The 20830-nt window shown below is 35.3% G+C and overlaps 1 protein-coding gene and 2 pseudogenes across 1 annotated transcript; 1 reads left to right on the top strand and 2 right to left on the bottom strand.

Annotated features, from left to right (window-relative positions):
* Positions 1-905: 905 nt before the first annotated feature.
* LOC148546889 (uncharacterized) lies at positions 906-1918 on the bottom strand (annotated as a pseudogene).
* A 6187-nt stretch (positions 1919-8105) lies between these two features.
* Positions 8106-10451, top strand: LOC148546888 (uncharacterized). The gene has a single exon (XM_088499423.1). The coding sequence runs from the start codon at positions 8106-8108 to the stop codon at positions 10449-10451; it is 2346 nt and encodes a 781-aa protein (XP_088355549.1).
* Positions 10452-17065: 6614 nt separating this feature from the next.
* Positions 17066-18711, bottom strand: LOC148546887 (uncharacterized; annotated as a pseudogene).
* Positions 18712-20830: the final 2119 nt, after the last annotated feature.

Raw genomic sequence — 20830 nt, 5'->3', positions numbered from 1 at the left:
AGGTTTGCTTGATAAAATCCACATCCACCTTTGTATTTTTACGACTCACTTCAAATCTGTTAAGTTTGTCGTCACCTATCCACTCTGCAAGCTATTTGTTGCTGGGCCTTATAAGACGCTCTAGCCTCTTCTGCTGAACAGGTGCGAGCTTTCCAGGATAATTTTCAAGTAACTCCTTATGCTTGACCATCCTCCTTATCAGATAGCACCTAATTTCTTCACACATTGTGAGAATAGGCTTGTTTCTATAGTTTACTATCTTTGTGTTGAACACCTCACACATGTTATTTGTGAGGTTGTTCACTTTTAGTCCATGTGAGAAATAGGCCTTCACTCAAGTTGCTGGTTCAAATTTCGACAGATATTCCCATGCACCTTGGTTAATTCCTTTAAGCTTCTCCATCTATTCCTGGAATTTTGGTATGGTGGTGCATTTAACACAGTTCCAAACCACCTCCCGAATACACGAATCCTTAAACCGGTTGATAAATTTTTTTCAAATATGCATCACACAATTTCGGTGATGTGCATTTGGCATCACTGATTTCAATGCAGGTAGCAATCCCTAACACAGTATACAATGAAGTCAATATCTAACAGAACCCTAGCACTAAACAGCAGTCAACACCACTACATAGTAGTTGCCCAATCATATACTAAACCAGCAATCATCATACAATTGTATATAGCTATTAAAACATAACCTAGTATTCAACAACAGTCAATATTAAACAATTACCTAACACTAAAATAGAAGCTAAAAGTAAGTAAGTGCATAAGTAAAACATAACTCAATTATGAACAAGTACCCAGTAGTTAAAGAATTATGAAGTTTACCTTTTGTTGGTCGGACATAAAATTCCAACCATAAGTCTGCACATCTCCCAAATTCTCTCGGAGTAGAGTCAGAAACCACCTTCAGCAATGAATAAGTCTTTCACAACTTCCTTAAATCTCTCTATGGTGGCAAACCTAGTCCCTAACTTAAACTTCCCCTCTCCAAAAGCATAATCATCATCAAGCTCAGGAAATTTATGCTTGCTAGATTCATCATCTGATGATATAGGTGTATGTAAATTCTCATATTCATAATCATATACCGGGTCATCATCATTATCTTGGACTTCACTCACATAGAACTTAACATTTTGGTCTTTGTTGGATTGTGGGTCGCTGTTGGGCTGCACATTAGGACCAGGCCCAACATTAGTTTTGGCCTGCTACTCATTGGGTCCAGTCATGGCCTGCTGCCTTCTAGTAACATTAGATGCACCTAATCCACTACTTTGTCCCTTCTTCTTCCACGTCTTCCTGTTTCTTTTGGCACATGTCTTCTTTGCAACTAGCTTCTTTGGAGGCACAACTTTTTTCTTTTCTTTCATTACTCTTTGCCTTTTGCTACCATTGTCATCAGCACTATTATCATCTTTGTCACTGTCACTTTCAAACCCGGGTGGTGGATGTTTGTAGGGCTCATCCTCCGTACTCTCGTCCCCATCATCAGATGACGAACTCTAAAGATCCACCAAAACCTCTTATGAGACAGGGGTGTTACTTTGGTTTCTAGCATATTCCACAATCTCAGGCTCATCAACAGGGTTGTCAAAGTATAGGTAAAACCCGTCCGTGTCTGTATTCTACATTTTGTTCTCTCGCATTGCATTAATCCCTGCATCTCTTGTCAAAATATGCAGCCCAGACTCAACATGAGCACTCTTTGGATCATACCAATAAACTGTCTTGTATGATTGGTATCCCAAGCCCTTAAACAGTGTTATCAAGTATCTGAAATTCACAAATCCAGGTCCATTTCGGGAAATTTCTCTATCTTCCCATTTTTATAAACAAGAGAACCATTACTTTCTCTCACAAAATTATCCACATGGTGGAAAACCGGCACCACAAACACATCAACCATCTGAAAAAAAAAAACAAAAAGCAATGATCAAGAAGTACTCTTTTCACATATTAAAAAGCAATGTCCTTCAAAAGACAGAAACGAAAATCACCCCAGAACATTTCTTTGCCCTAACAGTTAATCAATTTCAAAGGAAAAATCCCAATACTTTTTTTACAACACTATCAACATGCACGTTCAGTCCTTTCACAATACAGTTCTAACTTGCATATGCAATGAATCTGACAATCTACTCATTAAGTAATGCAACGAATTCTTATCTTTGGTGACGAAGACAGCAACTCAAACAACAATGGAGGGTTCTCCCTCTTTGACAGCCACTGCACAACGCAACCGTCTCAACCTGGGTAGTTGTTTTTTTGGAAAGAGAAATAGAGCATGGTGATCGTTGGTATTCTTAGGGTTTAATGTAATTCAGTAGGAGTGGTATGGGTGTAATGGGTATTGTATACAACTTAAGGGATGAGAGTGTATGTAAATGGCCAAATGCGAAACGACGTAGTTTTTAGATTGAGGGACTTATTTGTCCAATTTTCGAAACTATCCTTCCACTTATCAGTCCACGTGTTAACCCGTGACGCCAGGTCATCAGAACGGGAGTCACGTCAGACTTTTTCGTTGGGTCTGACGGAGGCATTTGGACGGAGGGACTCATCCGTCCAAGTTTTGTAATGGTCGGGGATTTAAAAGTATTTTCAAATGGTTTTGTCCTTTTCTCATATTCATCAAAATTAAGGAAAAAAGTGATTACCAGATTTTAGAAGGTTTTTATACCTCTTACGTTTAAAACCTTAACTCATAAGTTCACTAAAATAAAAATGGGCCAAATCATAATTAGACCTAAAACAAACAAAACAAACTAAAATAAAATAAACATAAAATAAATACTAAAAAAATGATACCCACAATTGTGACCAAACCTGATTCTCTTTGGGTTCAAATTATGATTGAAAAATTTGGGAGAGGGCACAATCCTATGCAAAATGTGGTGGCTATTAGTGGTGACTTTATATTGTGGAAAAGTCTTGTATCCAAATGGCACATTATCAAGGAAAACATAGGTTACCTACTTGGAAATGGTGAGGCAAGGAAGTTATGGACAAACGCTTGGTTGGAATCCAATAACTTGCTAGCTAATTTAACATCCCCAATCTTGAAACTTAAGGAAGAAAATTGTCCAATGAGTGACTATGTAGATGAAGGACAATGAAAAATAAAAAAGCTAAATACCCTCCTACCTGCAATGTCTAATAAAATTCGAAGCACTCCCCCTCCTTCAATAAAAGATGGCAGGGATATCCTCTTTTGGCGACCCAATCCTAAAGGTGAGTTTGCTATCAAACATACCTATCAATTTCTTTCCCATTACGACCACGACTTAGATTGATTACGGAAATTGATTTGGGATTGGAAAGGGTTACAAAGGGCGAAGGTATTCCTTTGGCAGTTGGCCCATAATGCTGCCTTAACAGCTTCCAGAACTGCGGGATGGGGTAGAGGGAACAATCCCAACTGCATGAGTTATGATAATGATATTGAGACTCCCTTTCATGTTATTCGAGATTATCCTGTCATCGCCAGTGTGAAATTGCCGGGTGAAACTGCAAAATATTGGCATGTTTTATAATCTTGATTTGAAAGAGTGGATTATTGCAAATATGACTGTGGACATGGGGTCTGATGATGATATGGAATGGAAGGATATTTTTGTCACAGCAGTTTGGCTTATATGGAAATTTAGGAATGAATATATACATTCTAATATAAATATCCCCTTAAGAATCAAAGAGATGAAAATAAGGAACTTAGCAAGAGAAATTAGGGATGCCTGAAGAAGAATAGAGAATAATCAGCATGAAGAGTCTTTGACAGTTTCTTGGCAACCACCCCAAAAGGATTGGATCAAGCTAAATACAGATGGGGCCTCTAGAGGTAACCCTAGACAAGGTAGTTGTGCTGAAATTTTAAAAAATGCGGATAGTAGCTGGATTTATTGGATGCCAGACATCTGATCTATGCAAAGGCAATAGAAACGGAGGTTGCAACAATACGGGAGGGACTGGAGATGGCATGGGAGAAAAGATTTAGAAGGATTGAGCTAGAAACAGACTCTCAAGCAACTGTGAATTTGATGGAGAACCCTCCAAAATGCCACCAGACTGTAACCCACCCAATTAGAAGGATCAGAGAGCTTCTCAACAGGGAATGGCAAGTGCACATATGACATATATATAGAGAGAGGCTAATCAGTTAGCTTATAGAATTGCAAATTTGCTACTAAATCAAAACAAGGAGCATGCTCTTGGGATCAATCTCCCAAGGAGACTACTCTAATTTTATTTGCTAATAGAAGTGGGGTTTCTTTTCCTCGTTAATTTGTTTTGTTTTTTGTTTTGTTCCTGGCCTTAGGGCGGAGTATACAAAAAAAAGTGATGCCTATATAATTCATTTTAATTAATAAGAGTCTTTAATGCATCTTGTAAATAATAAGACGTTTGACTTTTTATAACTATTAGTCATTGTCTTGTCTAATTCTTGATGCATATTCTGAACAAATGATTTAGCCATGTTTGCGAAATCTTTTTTTATTCTCTTAGTTGTTATTCTTGTAATTGGATCAATTGGCATATAACAGTTCTCAGTTTGTCTCGCAAATTTTCAAAGCTCAAGCAGTAGGATTGATGTTACGAGTATTAAGAATATTGAGATTGCACATGATAAAGCATGTGCAGTCAGCTAAAGTTAGTTAGTTTGTTCTGCCTCATACCCAGTGCTGTTGATGTTTTCATCTGGCTATTGGGGATGCTTGGTGGTACATATGTTCCCTGCTACCTCTCTTTCTCTTGGTGGTAGAGTTTTTAGAACCAATCTACAGGAGATTTCAAGTAAAAAAATATGGGGGATGGAGGAGTAAAGAAGATGGGACAAGAGGATATATGTTATTAGGAATGATTATGTTTGGTTGTTATTAGTTCACCTTTACACTGGGAGGGACAATGTTTTATTTTGGCTCTGTGTTACTTTTGGAAGGTTTTACATATTTGAGGTTGGGATATCTTGGTAGTGGTTTTTCTTGGCAGGGGTGCTGTTGTAGTTGGTGTCTTTCATGTTAGAATTGTTTTTTCGGTTTTGTTGTGTTTTTGGCTTTTATGTTTTAGCTTTAGCATTGATGTTGTTGTTGGGCTCTGAGTGTTTGTTTTAGGTGGTTGTTGGGAGATTATGTATCCATGATATCTGTTGGGTGATTAAATTGGATACCTTTCAACTATAATATTTTTTTTTTCACTGTTATGTATGAAATCTTTTAATCCTTAAACAAGTGGTTGATATTATTATTGTAAATTTAGTTAAAGTATTATGAATATTGCATGCTGAAAATTATTATTGTAAAATTATTCTTATTATTGAATCAGCATAATCCAATTTTATTCTGTATAACAGACCACGACTCGGTCAAGACCATAAGCCAAAAAGGTTGTAATTAAAAAGACATAATAAGAACAAGCCTCTTAATTAACAAACTTTAAGAGAGAGATATATTTGAGAGATGCCAAATTAAATTTGACTGATCCTCATTCTCTTATTAGGCTTAGCAGTCTTAGGAAAGTTCATTACTTCAAGCACATCCAACAGGTTGGGATTTTGGCATCATGGGCATTCAGGGTTGGATTTGGATACCATCAAATAGATGTAACAATCAGTGCATCCCATCACAGTCAATGAATCCACATCTTCATCATTTTCCATATCAGCATTCTCAGAACTTGATGATATCCTCATATTTCTCATCATTGCTTTCTTCTTCATAAACTTCATGCTGCTGCTTTTTTTTTTCTTTTCCCTTAGGAGCTGATGATTCAACAACCTTCAAAGATACAATCAATCAATGAAAAAGGAAAAGAATAACAATAAAGCTAGCTGGCTAAACTATTTTTCAACCAAGTCATATGCATGCGTTTTTTTTTCCTCTTTTTTTATATGTCCAATAAACTACTAAATTTTCAAAGAATTATATCTCCAAAACATTAAAATCTAACCAACAAAATATACACAATACAGAAATTTAGTGCACAATACAGAGTTATTTAAAGAACTGTATGCCCATAATATTGACATTCAACCAACAAAATATGCAAAGCATAAAAATTAAGGTGCACAACATAAAAAATTTGGTATACAACGCCTAAATTTTTGTGTAAATTTTTGAAAAATCATGTGTCTAGAATATTGATACTTAACCAACAAACTATGCATAACACATAAATTTGATGCACAATATAGAAATTTTTGAACGACTACATACCTAGGACAATGACTCACGAAACCAACATAATATATTTGCAACAAAATTTTTTGTACTATACAAATGTGTGACGCATGCAATTATTTTTTCTAGACTTGTGCCAACTTATTTAGACTTAATTACAAAAATAATTATATGTATAGTATCACCCAAATAATAATTGTAAAAACCAAATATAGCATGCATCCATTCAACACTAATTTATTACCATAAAGTTTTCATTTTCACCCTGATCAAGTTTAGCAGCAGGTTGATTGAGGTCAAAGGATACCATAAAATATTTACGAAGTGCATCGAGGGTAATTATTGAGTTCGGAGGATGAGTAACAACATTATTAGTATCAACATCAATGTTCAGCATATCTCTCAACTTAGGGGTAACAGCTTCACTTTTTGGTGATTTAATGGTGGGTAGTGTTTCCATTGTAATAAAGTGATGAGAGCAGGGACGGATGCATTCATTGAGTAGTGGGGGCAACTGCCCCCAGTGGAATTTTAGAAATTACTTAATACTTCATAGTAAAATGTCTTAAATGCCCCCACTATATAATTTATTTTGACCCCACAACCCCAAATCAAATCCCTAACCCTTCTTTTCCCAATCTTCTTCATCAGCTCCAAGCCTCCAAGCTTCGCAGCCTCCAACCTTCGCACTTCGCAGCTCGCACAGCCGCACTCGACAGTCGGCACTCTTGTCTCCAGATATCAGAGCCACTCCGCCGCTCCGCGTCTCATCCAGTGTCACGGCTGACGTTTCTGGCTCTCCGGCCTCCGCCCTCCTGTCTCCAGAGTCACTGCCGTGTCTCCACATCTCCGCGTCTCCTTTTGCCTTCTTCTTCATCGATCGGTTCTGATCCGTTCGTCCTTCTTCTTCGAATACTGCAAATCTGCTATCTTCTTCTCTCTTTGGTTTTCAATCTTCAGTCTTCACTCTTCAGGCTTCAGCAGAGAACGCCTGGCTTTTGTCATGCTGCCGCTGAACGCCGCATAGATCCGTCACTGGCTACTGTTTACTGTGTTTTACACTTTTGCTTCCTAAAGTTCAACTGTTCAGATTCAATCTTGGATTTTTTTTGGTACAGTCATGAATCATGATTTACAGATCTGCAATTCTGCTTATTCACTTATTTGCTTCATTGTTGTTTGATAACTGATTTAGTTGTGAATTGTGAATTTGTATTGAATATTTGATTTTGTTCTGATGTAATGCAAGTTTAGTTTGATTAATTTATTTGTTAATTGTTTTTGTGCATTGATTTAATTATTTTTGAAGACTTAATTTGTTCTGATGTATAAATACGAGAAAACAATATAAATCAGTCAATAATCAACTAATAGTCTAATATTGATTTTGAATTTTTGGATGTCGAAAGTAGAAATCTTTTGATGATTCCTTTTAATGATCTGATATATATTTGTTGTCTTGTTGATTAAGATGAAGCATTCTATTTGTTGCATCAGATTGGGAATTTTTAATTCTTTCATAGCAGCTTGATTACCTAATACCTTCCTCTTGATTGGAATTCACAAGCATGAAGCATCCTCTTTAAGCAATGATAAGGCAAAGAAATGAGTGGCTAACAAGAGAGACTGAAAATTATTTTTTTGTTGTTTTATTTAAATTATTTTGTTGGAATTCACAAATCACAAGCATTCTCTTTAAGCAATGATAAAGCAAATTCTCTTTAAGCAATGATAAGGCAAAGAAATGAGTGGCTGACAAGAGAGGCTAAATATTATTTTGTTGTTATTTTATTTAAATTATTTTGTTGTATACTTGTATTTATAATTTTATATTGTAATTTTTAATTTGTGTAGAATTGTGTATTTATAATTTTATACTTGTATTTATAATTTTGTATTTATAATTTTATCTTATTAGTAATGGAGAAATATTTCAAAAGAACCTCATCATTGGAGATTGGATCCCAAAACAATTCATCGACCTCTTCTAATAAAAGGAGGTTTTTAGAATTCGAAGTAGATAATCTTATAGCAGATCCAGGACAACGACCAAAGATTTCAAGTTATCACCCGAATGACAGAGACAAAGTTAGATGTGCATATTTACAAAAAGGTCCTTGTCAACCAAGGACTCATGATTTTCCGCAAACTGCTTGTGGTTCTTCTTTTCGAAGATTTAATCCTAATTGGTTTGATGACTATGGCAACTGGTTAGAGTATAGTATATCAAAAGATGCTGTTTTTTGTCTTTGTTGTTATCTTATGAAACCTGAGACTGAAGGTGGTGATGCTTTTGTAACTACTGGCTTTTCAAATTGGAAAAAAAAGGAGAGACTACAAATTCATGTTGGGATTCATGATAGCGCTCATAATCAAGCTTGGAGAAAATGTGAAGCACTTATGAGACCAAAACAACACATCACTGCTGCTATTGAAAAACAATCTGAGCAAGCTAAAAAGAATTATCAAATTCACTTGACAGCAACAATTGATTGTATTAGATTTCTTTTGCGACAAGGATTGGCCTTTCGTGGTAATGATGAGACAGATGATTCTGTTAACCAAGGAAATTTTTTGGAACTTCTAAACTTTCTTGCGCAACATAATGAAGAGATTGGTCGTGCTTTCAAAAATGCTCGTGGGAATCTTAAACTAATAGCACCCTCAATTCAAAAAGATATTGTAAGAGCTGCTGCAAGGGAAACGACAAAAGTTATTGTAGATGATCTTGGGGATGAATTATTTGCTGTATTGGTTGATGAAGCCCGTGACATTTCTATTAAGGAGCAAATGTCAGTTTGCTTAAGGTATGTGAACAAAGAAGGACAAGTTAGGGAGCATTTTCTTGGTCTTGTTCATGTTTCTAATACTAATGCTTTATCTCTAAAATTAGCATTGGAGTCATTATTAGAAACATATAATTTAAGTTTATCAAGAGTACGTGGACAAGGATATGATGGTGCAAGTAACATGCAAGGAGAATTTAATGGTTTGAAAACTTTGATATTGAAAGAAAATTCTTATGCTTTCTATGTACATTGCTTTGCTCACCAACTTCAGTTAGCTCTTGTAACGGTTGCAAAAAAACAAGTTGAAATTGCTTTGCTTTTTAATTTGTTAACTAATTTGTGCAATGTTGTTGGAGCTTCGTGTAAACGAAGAGATATGCTTCGTGATAGTCAAATGACTAAGACAATTGAAGCACTAAAAAGTGGAGAAATTTTTAGTGGGCGTGGTTTGAATCAAGAAACAGCTTTAAAAAGAGCTGGAGACACTAGATGGGGTTCACACTATGGAACTATACTTAGATTAATTTCTTTATTTCCTTCTGTGGTTAATGTTCTTGAATATGTTGAGGAAGATGGAAATAATTCAGAACAAAGAGCTGAAGCATGTCATTTATTGAATGTCATTCAATCCTTTGAATTCATTTTCAACTTGCACTTGATGAAAAATATCTTGGGAGTTACTAATGAGTTATCTCAAGCGTTACAAAGGAATGATCAAGACATTGTAAATGCTATGGCATTAGTCAAAGTGTCTAAGCAACGGTTGCAAAATATAAGAGATGATGGCTGGTCTCTTTTACTTGACGAAGTCTCACTGTTTTGTGACAAACATGATATTACTGTTCCAATCATGGATGATATATTTGTGTCACAAGGAAGATCAAGACGCAAAGCTCAAAAGATATCAAATTTGCATCATTTTCAAGTTGAGATATTCTATCAAGTAGTTGATAGACAACTTCAAGAACTCAATAATCGTTTTACAGAGGTGAATACTGAATTGCTTCTTTGCATAGCTTGTTTGAATCCAAGACACTCATTTTTTGCATTTGATAAGGAGAAGTTGATCCAGTTAGCTCAATTCTATCCATTAGAATTTTCTTCCACTCAACTTTTGGCACTTGACAGTCAACTTGAGAACTTCATACTAGATGTGCGTTCTGATGATCAATTCTCAGACTTAAATGGAATTGGTGCTCTTTCTCAGAAGTTGGTTGAGACTCGAAAAAATATTGTTTATCCATTAGTGTTTCTTCTTTTGAAGTTAGCTTTAGTTTTGCCCGTAGCAACTGCATCAGTTGAAAGAACTTTTTCTGCTATGAACATCATAAAGAGTCGACTTCGGAACCGTATGGGAGACGAATTTTTAAATGATTGTTTAGTGACATACATAGAAAGAGAGACATTTGATTGTATTGACAATGAAAAGATTATTCAATCTTTTCAAAATATGAAACCTAGAAGAATGGAATTCTAAATTATGTGTTATTATTTTGAATTATTATTTTATTTTAATTTATTGGTTAAATAATTTAAAAAATATTCTTATTTTATAACATTAATTATAAAAATTATTATTATATTATATATATTTTGCCCCCACTGAACAAATTTTCTGGATCCGTCACTGGATGAGAGTCTAAGATATGTTTTAAGATTTTTGTGAGGGGAGGTTTATATAGACCCACTTAAGGTGGTTTTGAGCACACTGACTTGAGAATGAAAGCTGGTTCATGCATGCTGTCTTGTCCCTGTGTATTCATTATTCAAGACTCACGTTTATTAGCAAGTCTCAATTTTTTAATGAGCTATTACTGCATATTTATGCAAAATTAAAAATGATCTGAATGTGGACAAGAAGTATTTTCAGGTCATTATTATTAATCTTCAAACTCAATTTTAGGAGAAATACTAGGCGACTATTATAATTTAATGTTTTTGTTCATCAGTTAGCTATAATAATGTTTTATAGTATGGGATAAAATATGTTATTAGATTATTAGATTAAGAAACTAGATTAAATAAATTGAGTTAATGACTAAGTGAGATTAAAACCAATAAATTTTGATGGCATTATTATTTTTGTAAATTTAATATGGATATGGATGGCATTATTACACATATTGATGAGTGCTACTAAATACTAATAGATAAAATTTTATTATTATTATTATTATTATTATTATTATTATTATTATTATTATTATTATTATTATATAACTAGGTTTTTGGAAGAAATTGTGGTGGATTTATCTAAGTCTTTAAGATGAAAAAGTAATTACTAAGAAAGTTTTTAAAGAATTAAAATATTACATTTATAAATCGGAAAGGATAAAAGAAAATGAGTAATACCTCAAACAGGTTCCAAAGTTTTGGTGTCCGACAGATTTGTCTCCCAGAAAAATTAACTAGGTTTCGGATCTCCAATATTATTAGATATATGTCATATAGGTCTCCAAATCAGGTTGAATTGGTTAACACGACACTCTCTCTCCTACGTGGAGGTTGTAGGTGTGACGTGTTAGGTAAAGCAACACGTGTCACGTTCATGACAAATTAGTCCCTGGACACGTGGCTAAAATGACGTCGTTTTGGGACAACGCCAAACGACGCCGTTTTGAGAGGACAGATTCGTCCCCACCTTTATTACTTGGTTCTCGAAACTTCAACGTTCTAAAGTCAAATAGGTTCCCTAAAATTTTTGTTATAAGTCAAAAAGGTCCCTGAATTTAAGTAGGTACCAAGTATAAAAAAACGTACCCTCTCCCTTTTTCTTTGTAAAATGACAAGTATCCCAAACCCTCACCTAACCCTTCATATTCTTCACCCCATTAACGTTTATCCAAATTCGTAATGGTGCTTTGACAATGTGTACAGAGACTGCTTGGTAGTGGTGTGTCGTGCATATCACCATTGTTCGAGATAAGTTAAGTTAGTTTTTGTTGTATTAAATTGGCAGTAAAGAGTGAAGTATGATGAACGTGCATGTGATGTATATTTAGGGTAGATCAAAGACAGTTTGTTGTAGTTGTAGCTTAAGTGAGAGTTGTGAAGTGGTTACGGATTGATATTTGATAATAACAAAAACACTTTAAGTATTTGAATTTTTTTATTCTATTATGATGTTGTTGTATTGCGTTGGTTGCTTGGTTAACTTGTGACAGAGTTTTATTTTTTGGTATGTAGATGAGTAAACACATAGTACCTGTATTTCACCGTGGTGAAAATTTTGTTAAAGACAACCAAGGGGTACTTGTGTACATTACTGGAGAAGTCAAAAAATTTCTTCCATAGTTATTGACTTGATATGTTTCTTTGACCTATAGAAATATTTGGACTTCGGTTACCATAACTACAAGGCAATATATTAGTATGATCCCACTTCTGCTAACTTGGAATCTGGTATTCACCTAATTAATGAACATAAAAAGATATCAAAGTTCTGCAAAAGAACAAGATGCTAAATGAGGAGACTGACGAATTCTAATTGTTGACTGTAATTATACTTGAGATATGTCATTTCATGTGCTTGGGATTGCATATTTTGACATACTTTGGATAATTTCATCATGATTTGATTCTAATTATGGTTCTAGTTGCTTAATTCGAGAGGACCAATTTGACATATATACTATAAAATCAGGAACCTTTTTTTACTTATAACAAAAATTTAGGGGACCTATTTGACTTTAGAACATCGAAGTTTCAAGAACCAGGGAACAAAGGGGGGGGGGACGAACTTGTCCTCTCAAAACGGCATCGTTTGGCATTGTTTCAAAATAAACGACGTCGTTTTAGCCACGTGTCCAAGGACTAATCTGTCCTGAGCGCAACACATGTTGCTTTACCTAACACATCACGCCTACAACCTCCACGTAGGAGAGAGAGTGTCGTGTTAACCGGTTCAACCTGACTTGAAAATCTATATAGCATATATCTAATAATCTTATGGACCCGAGACCTAATTAATTTTTATGAGGGACAAATCTATCGAACCGCCAAATTTTTTGGAACCTATTTGGGTATTACTCAAAGAAAATTGACATAAAAATGTAACGGCATCACACGTTTTATGTGTTGTAGTAATTATAATAATAAAATAAAGATAAATCTATAGAAAAGATTAGAGTAAAGTATCATTTTTGTCTCTAATATTTGGGGTAAGTCTCAAAGTTATTCCTAACGTTTTAGTCGTCCTATTTAAGTCCCTAACGTTTTAAAATTGGTTCAATGTTGTCCTGCCGTTAGGGATCTGTTAACAAAATTGACGGCAGGACAAAATTGAAACGATTTTGAAACGTTAGGGACTTAAATAGATTGAAAAAGTTAGGGATAAAAACGATACATAGAAATAAATTTTAATTTTATCCTTTAATAATATTAATTTTTTGCTGTACATAATATTCAATTATTTTTTAATTATATCTAATTAAATTACACTTAATCACATTACTTTCATTTTAAATAATTTTTTTATATTTTTATATTAACATATAACTTTAAGTGTAAAATGATAAAAAAATAAATTTATTTAGAATGAAAGTAATGTGATTAAGTGTAATTTACTTAGATGTGATTAAAAAATAATTGAATACTATGTACAGCAAGAAATTGACATTATTGAAGGATAAAACTAAAATTTATTTCTATGTATCGTTTTTGTCCCCAACGTTTTCGTCATATTTAAGTCTCTAACGTTTCAAAATCGTCTCAATTTTGTCCCACCGTCAATTCTATTAACGGATTCTTAGTGGCAGGACAACATTGAGTCAATTTTGAAACATTAGGGACTTAGATAGGACGATTGAAATGTTAGGGACAACTTTGGGACTTACCCCAAACGTTGGGAACAAAAACGATACTTTACTCAAAAAGTTATTATATTGAGAGAATGAAGTGGAGTATATCATGTATATTTGAGAATAACTTTTGCAAATACATGTTAGTATGATTGTACTTTTATAAAATTAATTTTGATTAAAATTAGATTAATGTGAATGTGATTTGTGTTTTTTTTTCATTATAAAAAACTAAATATTATTTGAATAATAATATTATCCAAAATTACATTGAAATGCAAAATTAATAAAAAAAAGAAGTGATGAATGTTTGACTGTTTGAGCCTAATATATCATTCTTTAATATTAAATGTTAAAATAGATAATTAACATGGTATTATTATTCCAGGGTAATTCTCAAGGATGGAAAAGTAAAAAATTGTTGCTTCCACCAAAAATAAGTTTAGAGCAAAATTCAATCTACATTGAGTTAATCAAATATGATCAAAACACAAGTATTCATTTGAAATAAAGGAGCCATTTAAATAAAGACGCCTAAAACGTCTTTTTTTAAAGATGTTTTCTAATAATTGAAATTTAACACATATAATCAATTAAACCATGTTATTTTTATCAAAATTAGGCCAGATAAATTAATTTGACCAAAAAAATGGTGAATCAAATCTTAAATTTGTCTAAATTGATATTATTTTTTATAGAAAATAACTACAATACTCCTATTATGTTTTCAATAATTAAAGAAACATTGAAACGTTGAAAAAAGTAGGCTTAAAAGTTGCATACATAAACACATAACATATATTGAAAGTTATATAAACATCTTTGCCACAATCAAGTTTTCTAAAAGCTGTCCAAAAAGAACAAATCTCCTAAAGTGTATAGTTTTATGAAGTTTAACATCACAAAAGTAAGCCTCAAACCCCTAACAAGTTTGCCACGGTTTATAAAATCCTAAGTGCTTTCCAAAAAAAATAAGTCTCCCAAAAAAACAATGTTGCCACAGTCAAGTTTCCTAAAAGCTATTACAAGGCATAGTGGGATGTCCAAGATAACATATTTCTTCACTTCTTTGGATTGATGGAGGGTGGATTAGGGATGAATTTGAACAGTCTTGTTGTAGCCGTGCTTGCTGCTGCCAATGTCTCCTTGGTAGCTGCTGTACTTGGTCCTGGTCTGACTTTAGATGGTTGTGGGCTAGGTGGAGCACCTTGAGATTGAGGCTGTGGTGGTGCAGGCTGACTTGGAGGTGGGAGTGAACTGGGACAAAGTGGAGCAGGTGGTTTGAATATCTTCTGCTTGGGCCTCATTTTTGATGGACTAGGTTGAACTGTTTGGTGGGTTGTAGATGAAACTTAAAGTGGGAGTCTAAATGGTGTCCTTCTGGTTACAGGACTTGGCCTGACTTGGTCTGCCACTAAAGTTGGTGTTGTAGGCCTTGGTGTTGCTGCCACAGATATAGAAGGAGTTGGATTCACAACACTTGAAACCTGGTTGTCATGTATAACAAAGTATTCATGAAATTTAGGGTACATAACAGTTTGAGGGGTCAACATTTTACAATAATAGAATTAACTTAAAGCTGGAGTATGTTGCTGGCTATTGTTAATGTGATCCTGGCTAGACGGAGCCTGGCGAGATTGAGCACTTTGGGTGTTAGGAGCATCCTGTCCAATTACGTTGACCAATTAGAACCTACTATATTACTTCCCTAACATTGCATTAAACAGAGACATACATCACGAAGCAAAACCAATTAAATAGATTACTACTTAAGTACAATACTTACATTATCATTTGGTGCTGATTGTGATAGTGGAAGGACTACTATTGATTAACTTGTGCCACCTTTCTTAGACTTCCTAGTCTTAGGTTTCCAGCTGGGGTCAGATGGAGCACCCTTGCATGTCTTGTAATTATGTCCCGCTACACCACATTTACTACAAGTGACTTTAAATGATCTCTTCAACTTGTCACCTTGCTGCATCAGTGGTTCAGCCAGATCCTTCTGTCTGTTGTGCACCTTTGACCTGTCTATTGGTCTCTTTATGATGGGAGGATCTGGCCTTGAATACTCACTTCTTGTCCTAAACTCCTGACTTGACATAGGTTGAATACAATGTGCATATGTCTTATGGATTGACTCCATGCATAATCATGGATGCACATATTCCTCTGGATGATCATGCCTCTTCCTAATTGCTGTAACTGCATGGATACATGGCATGCCTGAAACAGAACAACATCATGGACTAGTAGCAAGTAAACCATATAATTGAGAAAATATTTTACAATTAATTAAAACTAACCACTCAGCTGCCATTTGTTGCATGAGCAGGTTTGCTTGATAAGATCCACGTCCACCTTTGTATTTTTACGACTCACTTCAAATCTCTTACGTTTGTCGTCACCTATCCACTCTGCAAGCTATTTGTTGCTGGGCCTTATAAGACACTCTAGCCTCTTCTGCTGAGCAGGTGCGAGCTTTCCAGGATAATTTTCAAGTAACTCCTTATGCTTGACCATTCTCCCCATCATATAGCACCTAATTTCTTCACACATTGTGAGAATAGGCTTGCTTCTATAGTTTATTATCTTTGCGTTGAACACCTCACACATATTATTTGTGAGGCTGTCCATTTTTAGTCCATGTGAGAAATAGGCCTTCACCCAAGTTGCTGGCTCAAATTTTGACAGATATTCCCATGCACCTTGGTTAATTTCTTTGAGCTTCTCCATCTATTCCTTGAATTCTGGTATGGTGGTGCATTTAGCACAGTCCCAAACCACCTCCCGAATATACAAATCCTTAAACCGATTGATAATTTTTTTTCAAATGTGCATCACACAATTTCGATGATGGGCATTTGGCATCACTGATTTCAATGCAGGTAGCAATCCCTAACACAGTATACAATGAAGTCAATATCTAACTGAACCCTAGCACTAAACAGCAGTCAACACCACTACATAGTAGTTGCCCAATCATATACTAAACCAGCAGTCAATACATAACTATTAATTAGCAGTTGCACATTCATATTAACTAAACCAGCAGTCATCATACAATTGTATATAGCTACTAAAACATAACCTAGTATTCAACAACAGTCAACATTAAACAATTACCTAACACTAAAATAGAAGCTAAAAGTAAATAAGTGCATAAGTAAAACAGAACTCAATTGTGAACAAGTACCAAGTAGTTAAAGAATTATGAAGTTTACCTTTTGTTGGTCTGACATAAAATTCCAACCATAAGTCTGCACATCCCCCAAATCCTCTCGGAGTAGAGTCAGAAACCACCCTCAGCAATGAATGAGTCTTTCACAACTTCCTTAAATCTCTTTATGGTGGCAAACCTAGTCCCTAACTTAAACTTCCCCTCTCCAAAAGCATAATCATCATCAAGCTCAGGGAATTTATGCTTGCTAGATTCATCATCTGATGACATAGGTGTATGTAAATTCTCAAATTCATAATCATATACCGGGTCATCATCATCATCTTGGACTTCACTCACATAGAACTTAACATTTTGGTATTTTTTGGATTGTGGATCTCTGTTGGGCTGCACATTAGAACCAGGCCCAACATTAGTTCTGGCTTGCTGCTCATTGGGTCCAGTCCTGGCCTGCTGCCTTCTAGTAACATTAGATGCACCTAGTCCACTACTTTGTCCCTTCTTCTTCCACGTCTTCCTGTTTCTTTTGGCACCTGTCTTCTTTGCAGCTGGCTTCTTTGGAGGCACAACTTTTTTCTGTCCCTTCATTACTCTTTGCCTTTCGCTACCATTGTCATAAGCATTATTATCATCTTTGTCACTGTCACTTTCAAACCCGGGTGGTGGAGGTTTGTAGGGCTCATCCTCCGTACTCTCGTACCCATCATCAGATGGCGAACTCTGAAGATCCACCAAAACCTCTTATGAGACAGGGCTGTTACTTTGGTTTCTAGCATCCTCCACAATATCAGGCTCATCAACAGGGTTGTCAAAGTATAGGTAAAACCCGTCCGTTTCTGTATTCTTCATTTTATTCTTTCGCATTGCATTAATCCTTGCATCTCCTGTCAAAATATGCAGCCCAGACTCAACATGAGCACTCTTTGGATCATACCAATAAACTGTCTTGTATGATTGGTACTCCAAGCCCTTAAATAGTGTGATCAAGTCTCCGAAATTCACAAAATTCAGGTCCATTTCGGGAAACTTCTCTACCTTCCCATTTTTATAAACCAGAGAACCATTACTTTCTCTCACAAAATTACTCCCATGGTGGAAAATTGGCACCACAAACACATCAACCCTCTGAAAAAAACAAAAAATAATGATAAAGAAGTACTCTTTTCACATATTAAAAAGCAATGTCCTTCAAAAGACAGAAACGAAATCACCTCAGAACATTTCTTTGCCCTAACAGTTAATCAATTTCAAAGGAAAAACCCCAATACTTTTTTAACAACACTATCAACATGCACGTTCAGTCCTTTCACAATACAGTTCTAACTTGTATATGCAATGAATCTGACAATCTACTCACTAAGTAACACAACGAATTCTTACCTTCGATGACAAAGACAGCAACTCAGACAACAATGGAGCGTTCTCCCTCTTTGATAGCCACTGCACACCGCAACCGTCTCAGCCTGGGTAGTTGTTTTTTTGGAGAGAGAAATAGAGCATGGTGATCGTTGGTATTCTTAGGGTTTAATGTAATTCAGTAAGAGTGGTATGGGTGTAATGGGTATTGTATACAACTTAAGGGATGAGAGTGTATGTAAATGGCCAAATGCGAAACGACGTAGTTTTTAGATTGAGGGACTTATTTGTCCAATTTTCGAAACTACCCTTCCGCTTATCAATCCACGTGTCAACCTGTGATGCCAGGTTATCAGAACAGGAGTCACGTCAGACTTTTCCGTTGGCTTTGACGGAGGCATTTGGATGGAGGGACTCATCCGTCCAAGTTTTGTGAAGGTCGGCGATTTAAAAGTATTTTCAAATGGTTTTGACCTTTTCTCATATTCATCAAAATTAAGGAAAAAAGTGACTACCAGATTTTAGAAGATTTTTATACCTTTTAAGTTTAAGACCTTAACTCATAAGTTTACTAAAATAATAATGGGACAAATCATAACTGGACTTAAAACAAACAAAACAAACTAAAATGAAATAAACATAAAATAAATACTAAAAAAATGATGCCCATAATTGTGACCAAACCTGATTCTCTTTAGGTTTAAATTATGATTGGAAAATTTGGGAGAGGAAATAATCCTATGCAAAATGTGGTGGCTATCAGTGGTGACTCTATATTGTGGAAAAGTCTTGTAGCCAAATGGCACATCATTAAGGAAAACATAGGTTACCTACTTGGAAATGGTGAGGCAAGGAAGTTCTGGACAAACGCTCGGTTGGAACCCAATAACTTACTAGCTAATTTAACATCCCCAATCCTGACACTTAAGAAAAAAAATTGTCCAGTGAGTGACTATGTAGATGAAGGACAATGAAAAATAAAAAAGCTAAATACCCTCCTACCTGCCGTGTCATTAATAAAATTCGAAGCACTTCCCCTCCTTCAATAGAAGATGGCAGGGATATCCTCTTTTGGCGACCCAATCCTAAAGGTGAGTTTGCTATCAAACATACCTATCAATTTCTTTCCCATTGCGACCACGACTCAGATCGATTATGGAAATTGATTTGGGATTGGAAAGGGTTACAAAGGGCGAAGGTGTTCCTTTGGCAGTTGGCTCATAATGCTGTCTTAACAGCTTCCAGAACTACGGGATGGGGTAGAGGGAACAATCCCAACTGCACGAGTTGTGATAATGATATTGAGACTCCCTTTCATGTTATTCGAGATTGTCCCATGTCATCGCCAGTGTGGAATTGCCGAGTGAAACTGCAGAATATTAGCATGTTTTATAATCTTGATTTGAAAGAGTGGATTATTGCTAATATGACTATGGACATTGGGTCTGATGATGATATGGAATGGAAGGATATTTTTGTCACAGCAGTTTGGCTTATATGAAAATTTAGGAATGAATATATACATTCTAATATAAATACCCCCTTAAGAATCAAAGAGATGAAAATAAGGAACTTAGCAAGGGAAATTAGGGATGCCAGAAGAAGAATAGAGAATAATCAGCATGAAGAGTCTCTGACAGTTTCTTGGCAACCACCCCAAAAGGATTGGATCAAGCCAAATATAGATGGGGCCTCAAGTGGTAACCTTGGATAAGGTAGTTGCGCTGAAATTTTCAGAAATGCGGATAGTGGCTGGATTTATGGGATGCCAGACGTCTGATCTATGCAAAGGCAATAGAAACGAAGGTTGCAACAATACGAGAGGGACTGGAGATAGCATGGGAGAAAAGATTTTGAAGGATTGAGCTAGAAACAGACTCTCAAGCAACTGTGAATTTGATGGAGAACCCTCCAAAATGCCACCCAACTCTAGCCCACCCAATCAGAAGGATCAGAGAGCTTCGCAACAGGGAATGGCAAGTGCACGTATGACATATATATAGAGAGAGGCTAATCAATTAGCTTATGAAATTGCAAATTTTCTACTAAATCAAAACAGGGAGCATGCTACTTGGGATCCACCTCCCAAGGAGACCACTCTAATTTTATTTGCTAATAGAAGTGGGGTTTCTTTTCTCCGTTAATTTGTTTTGTTTTTTGTTTTGTTCCTGGCCTTAGGGCTTCCAGTATACAAAAAAAAAGTGATGCCTATATAATTCATTTTAATTAATAAGAGTCTTTAATGCATCTTGTAAATAATATGACGTTTGATTTTTTATAATTATTAGTCATTGTCTTGTCTAATTCTTGATGCATCTTCTGAACAAATGATTTAGCCATGTTTGCAAAATTTTCTTTTATTCTTTTAGTTGTTACTCTTGTAATTGGACCAATTGGCATATAACAGTTCTCAGTTTGTCCCGTAAATTTTCAAAGGTCAAACAGTAGGATTGATGTTACGAGTATTAAGAATATTGAGATTACACATGATAAAGCATGTGCAGTCAGCTAAAGTTAGTT

Source organism: Arachis ipaensis, chromosome B9 (assembly GCF_059453495.1).
Source record: "Arachis ipaensis isolate K30076 ecotype BB chromosome B9, ASM5945349v1, whole genome shotgun sequence".
Classification (NCBI taxonomy): domain Eukaryota; kingdom Viridiplantae; phylum Streptophyta; class Magnoliopsida; order Fabales; family Fabaceae; genus Arachis; species Arachis ipaensis.
Note: the sequence above shows the minus strand (reverse complement) of the source record. Positions and strands in the feature narration are given on the sequence as shown.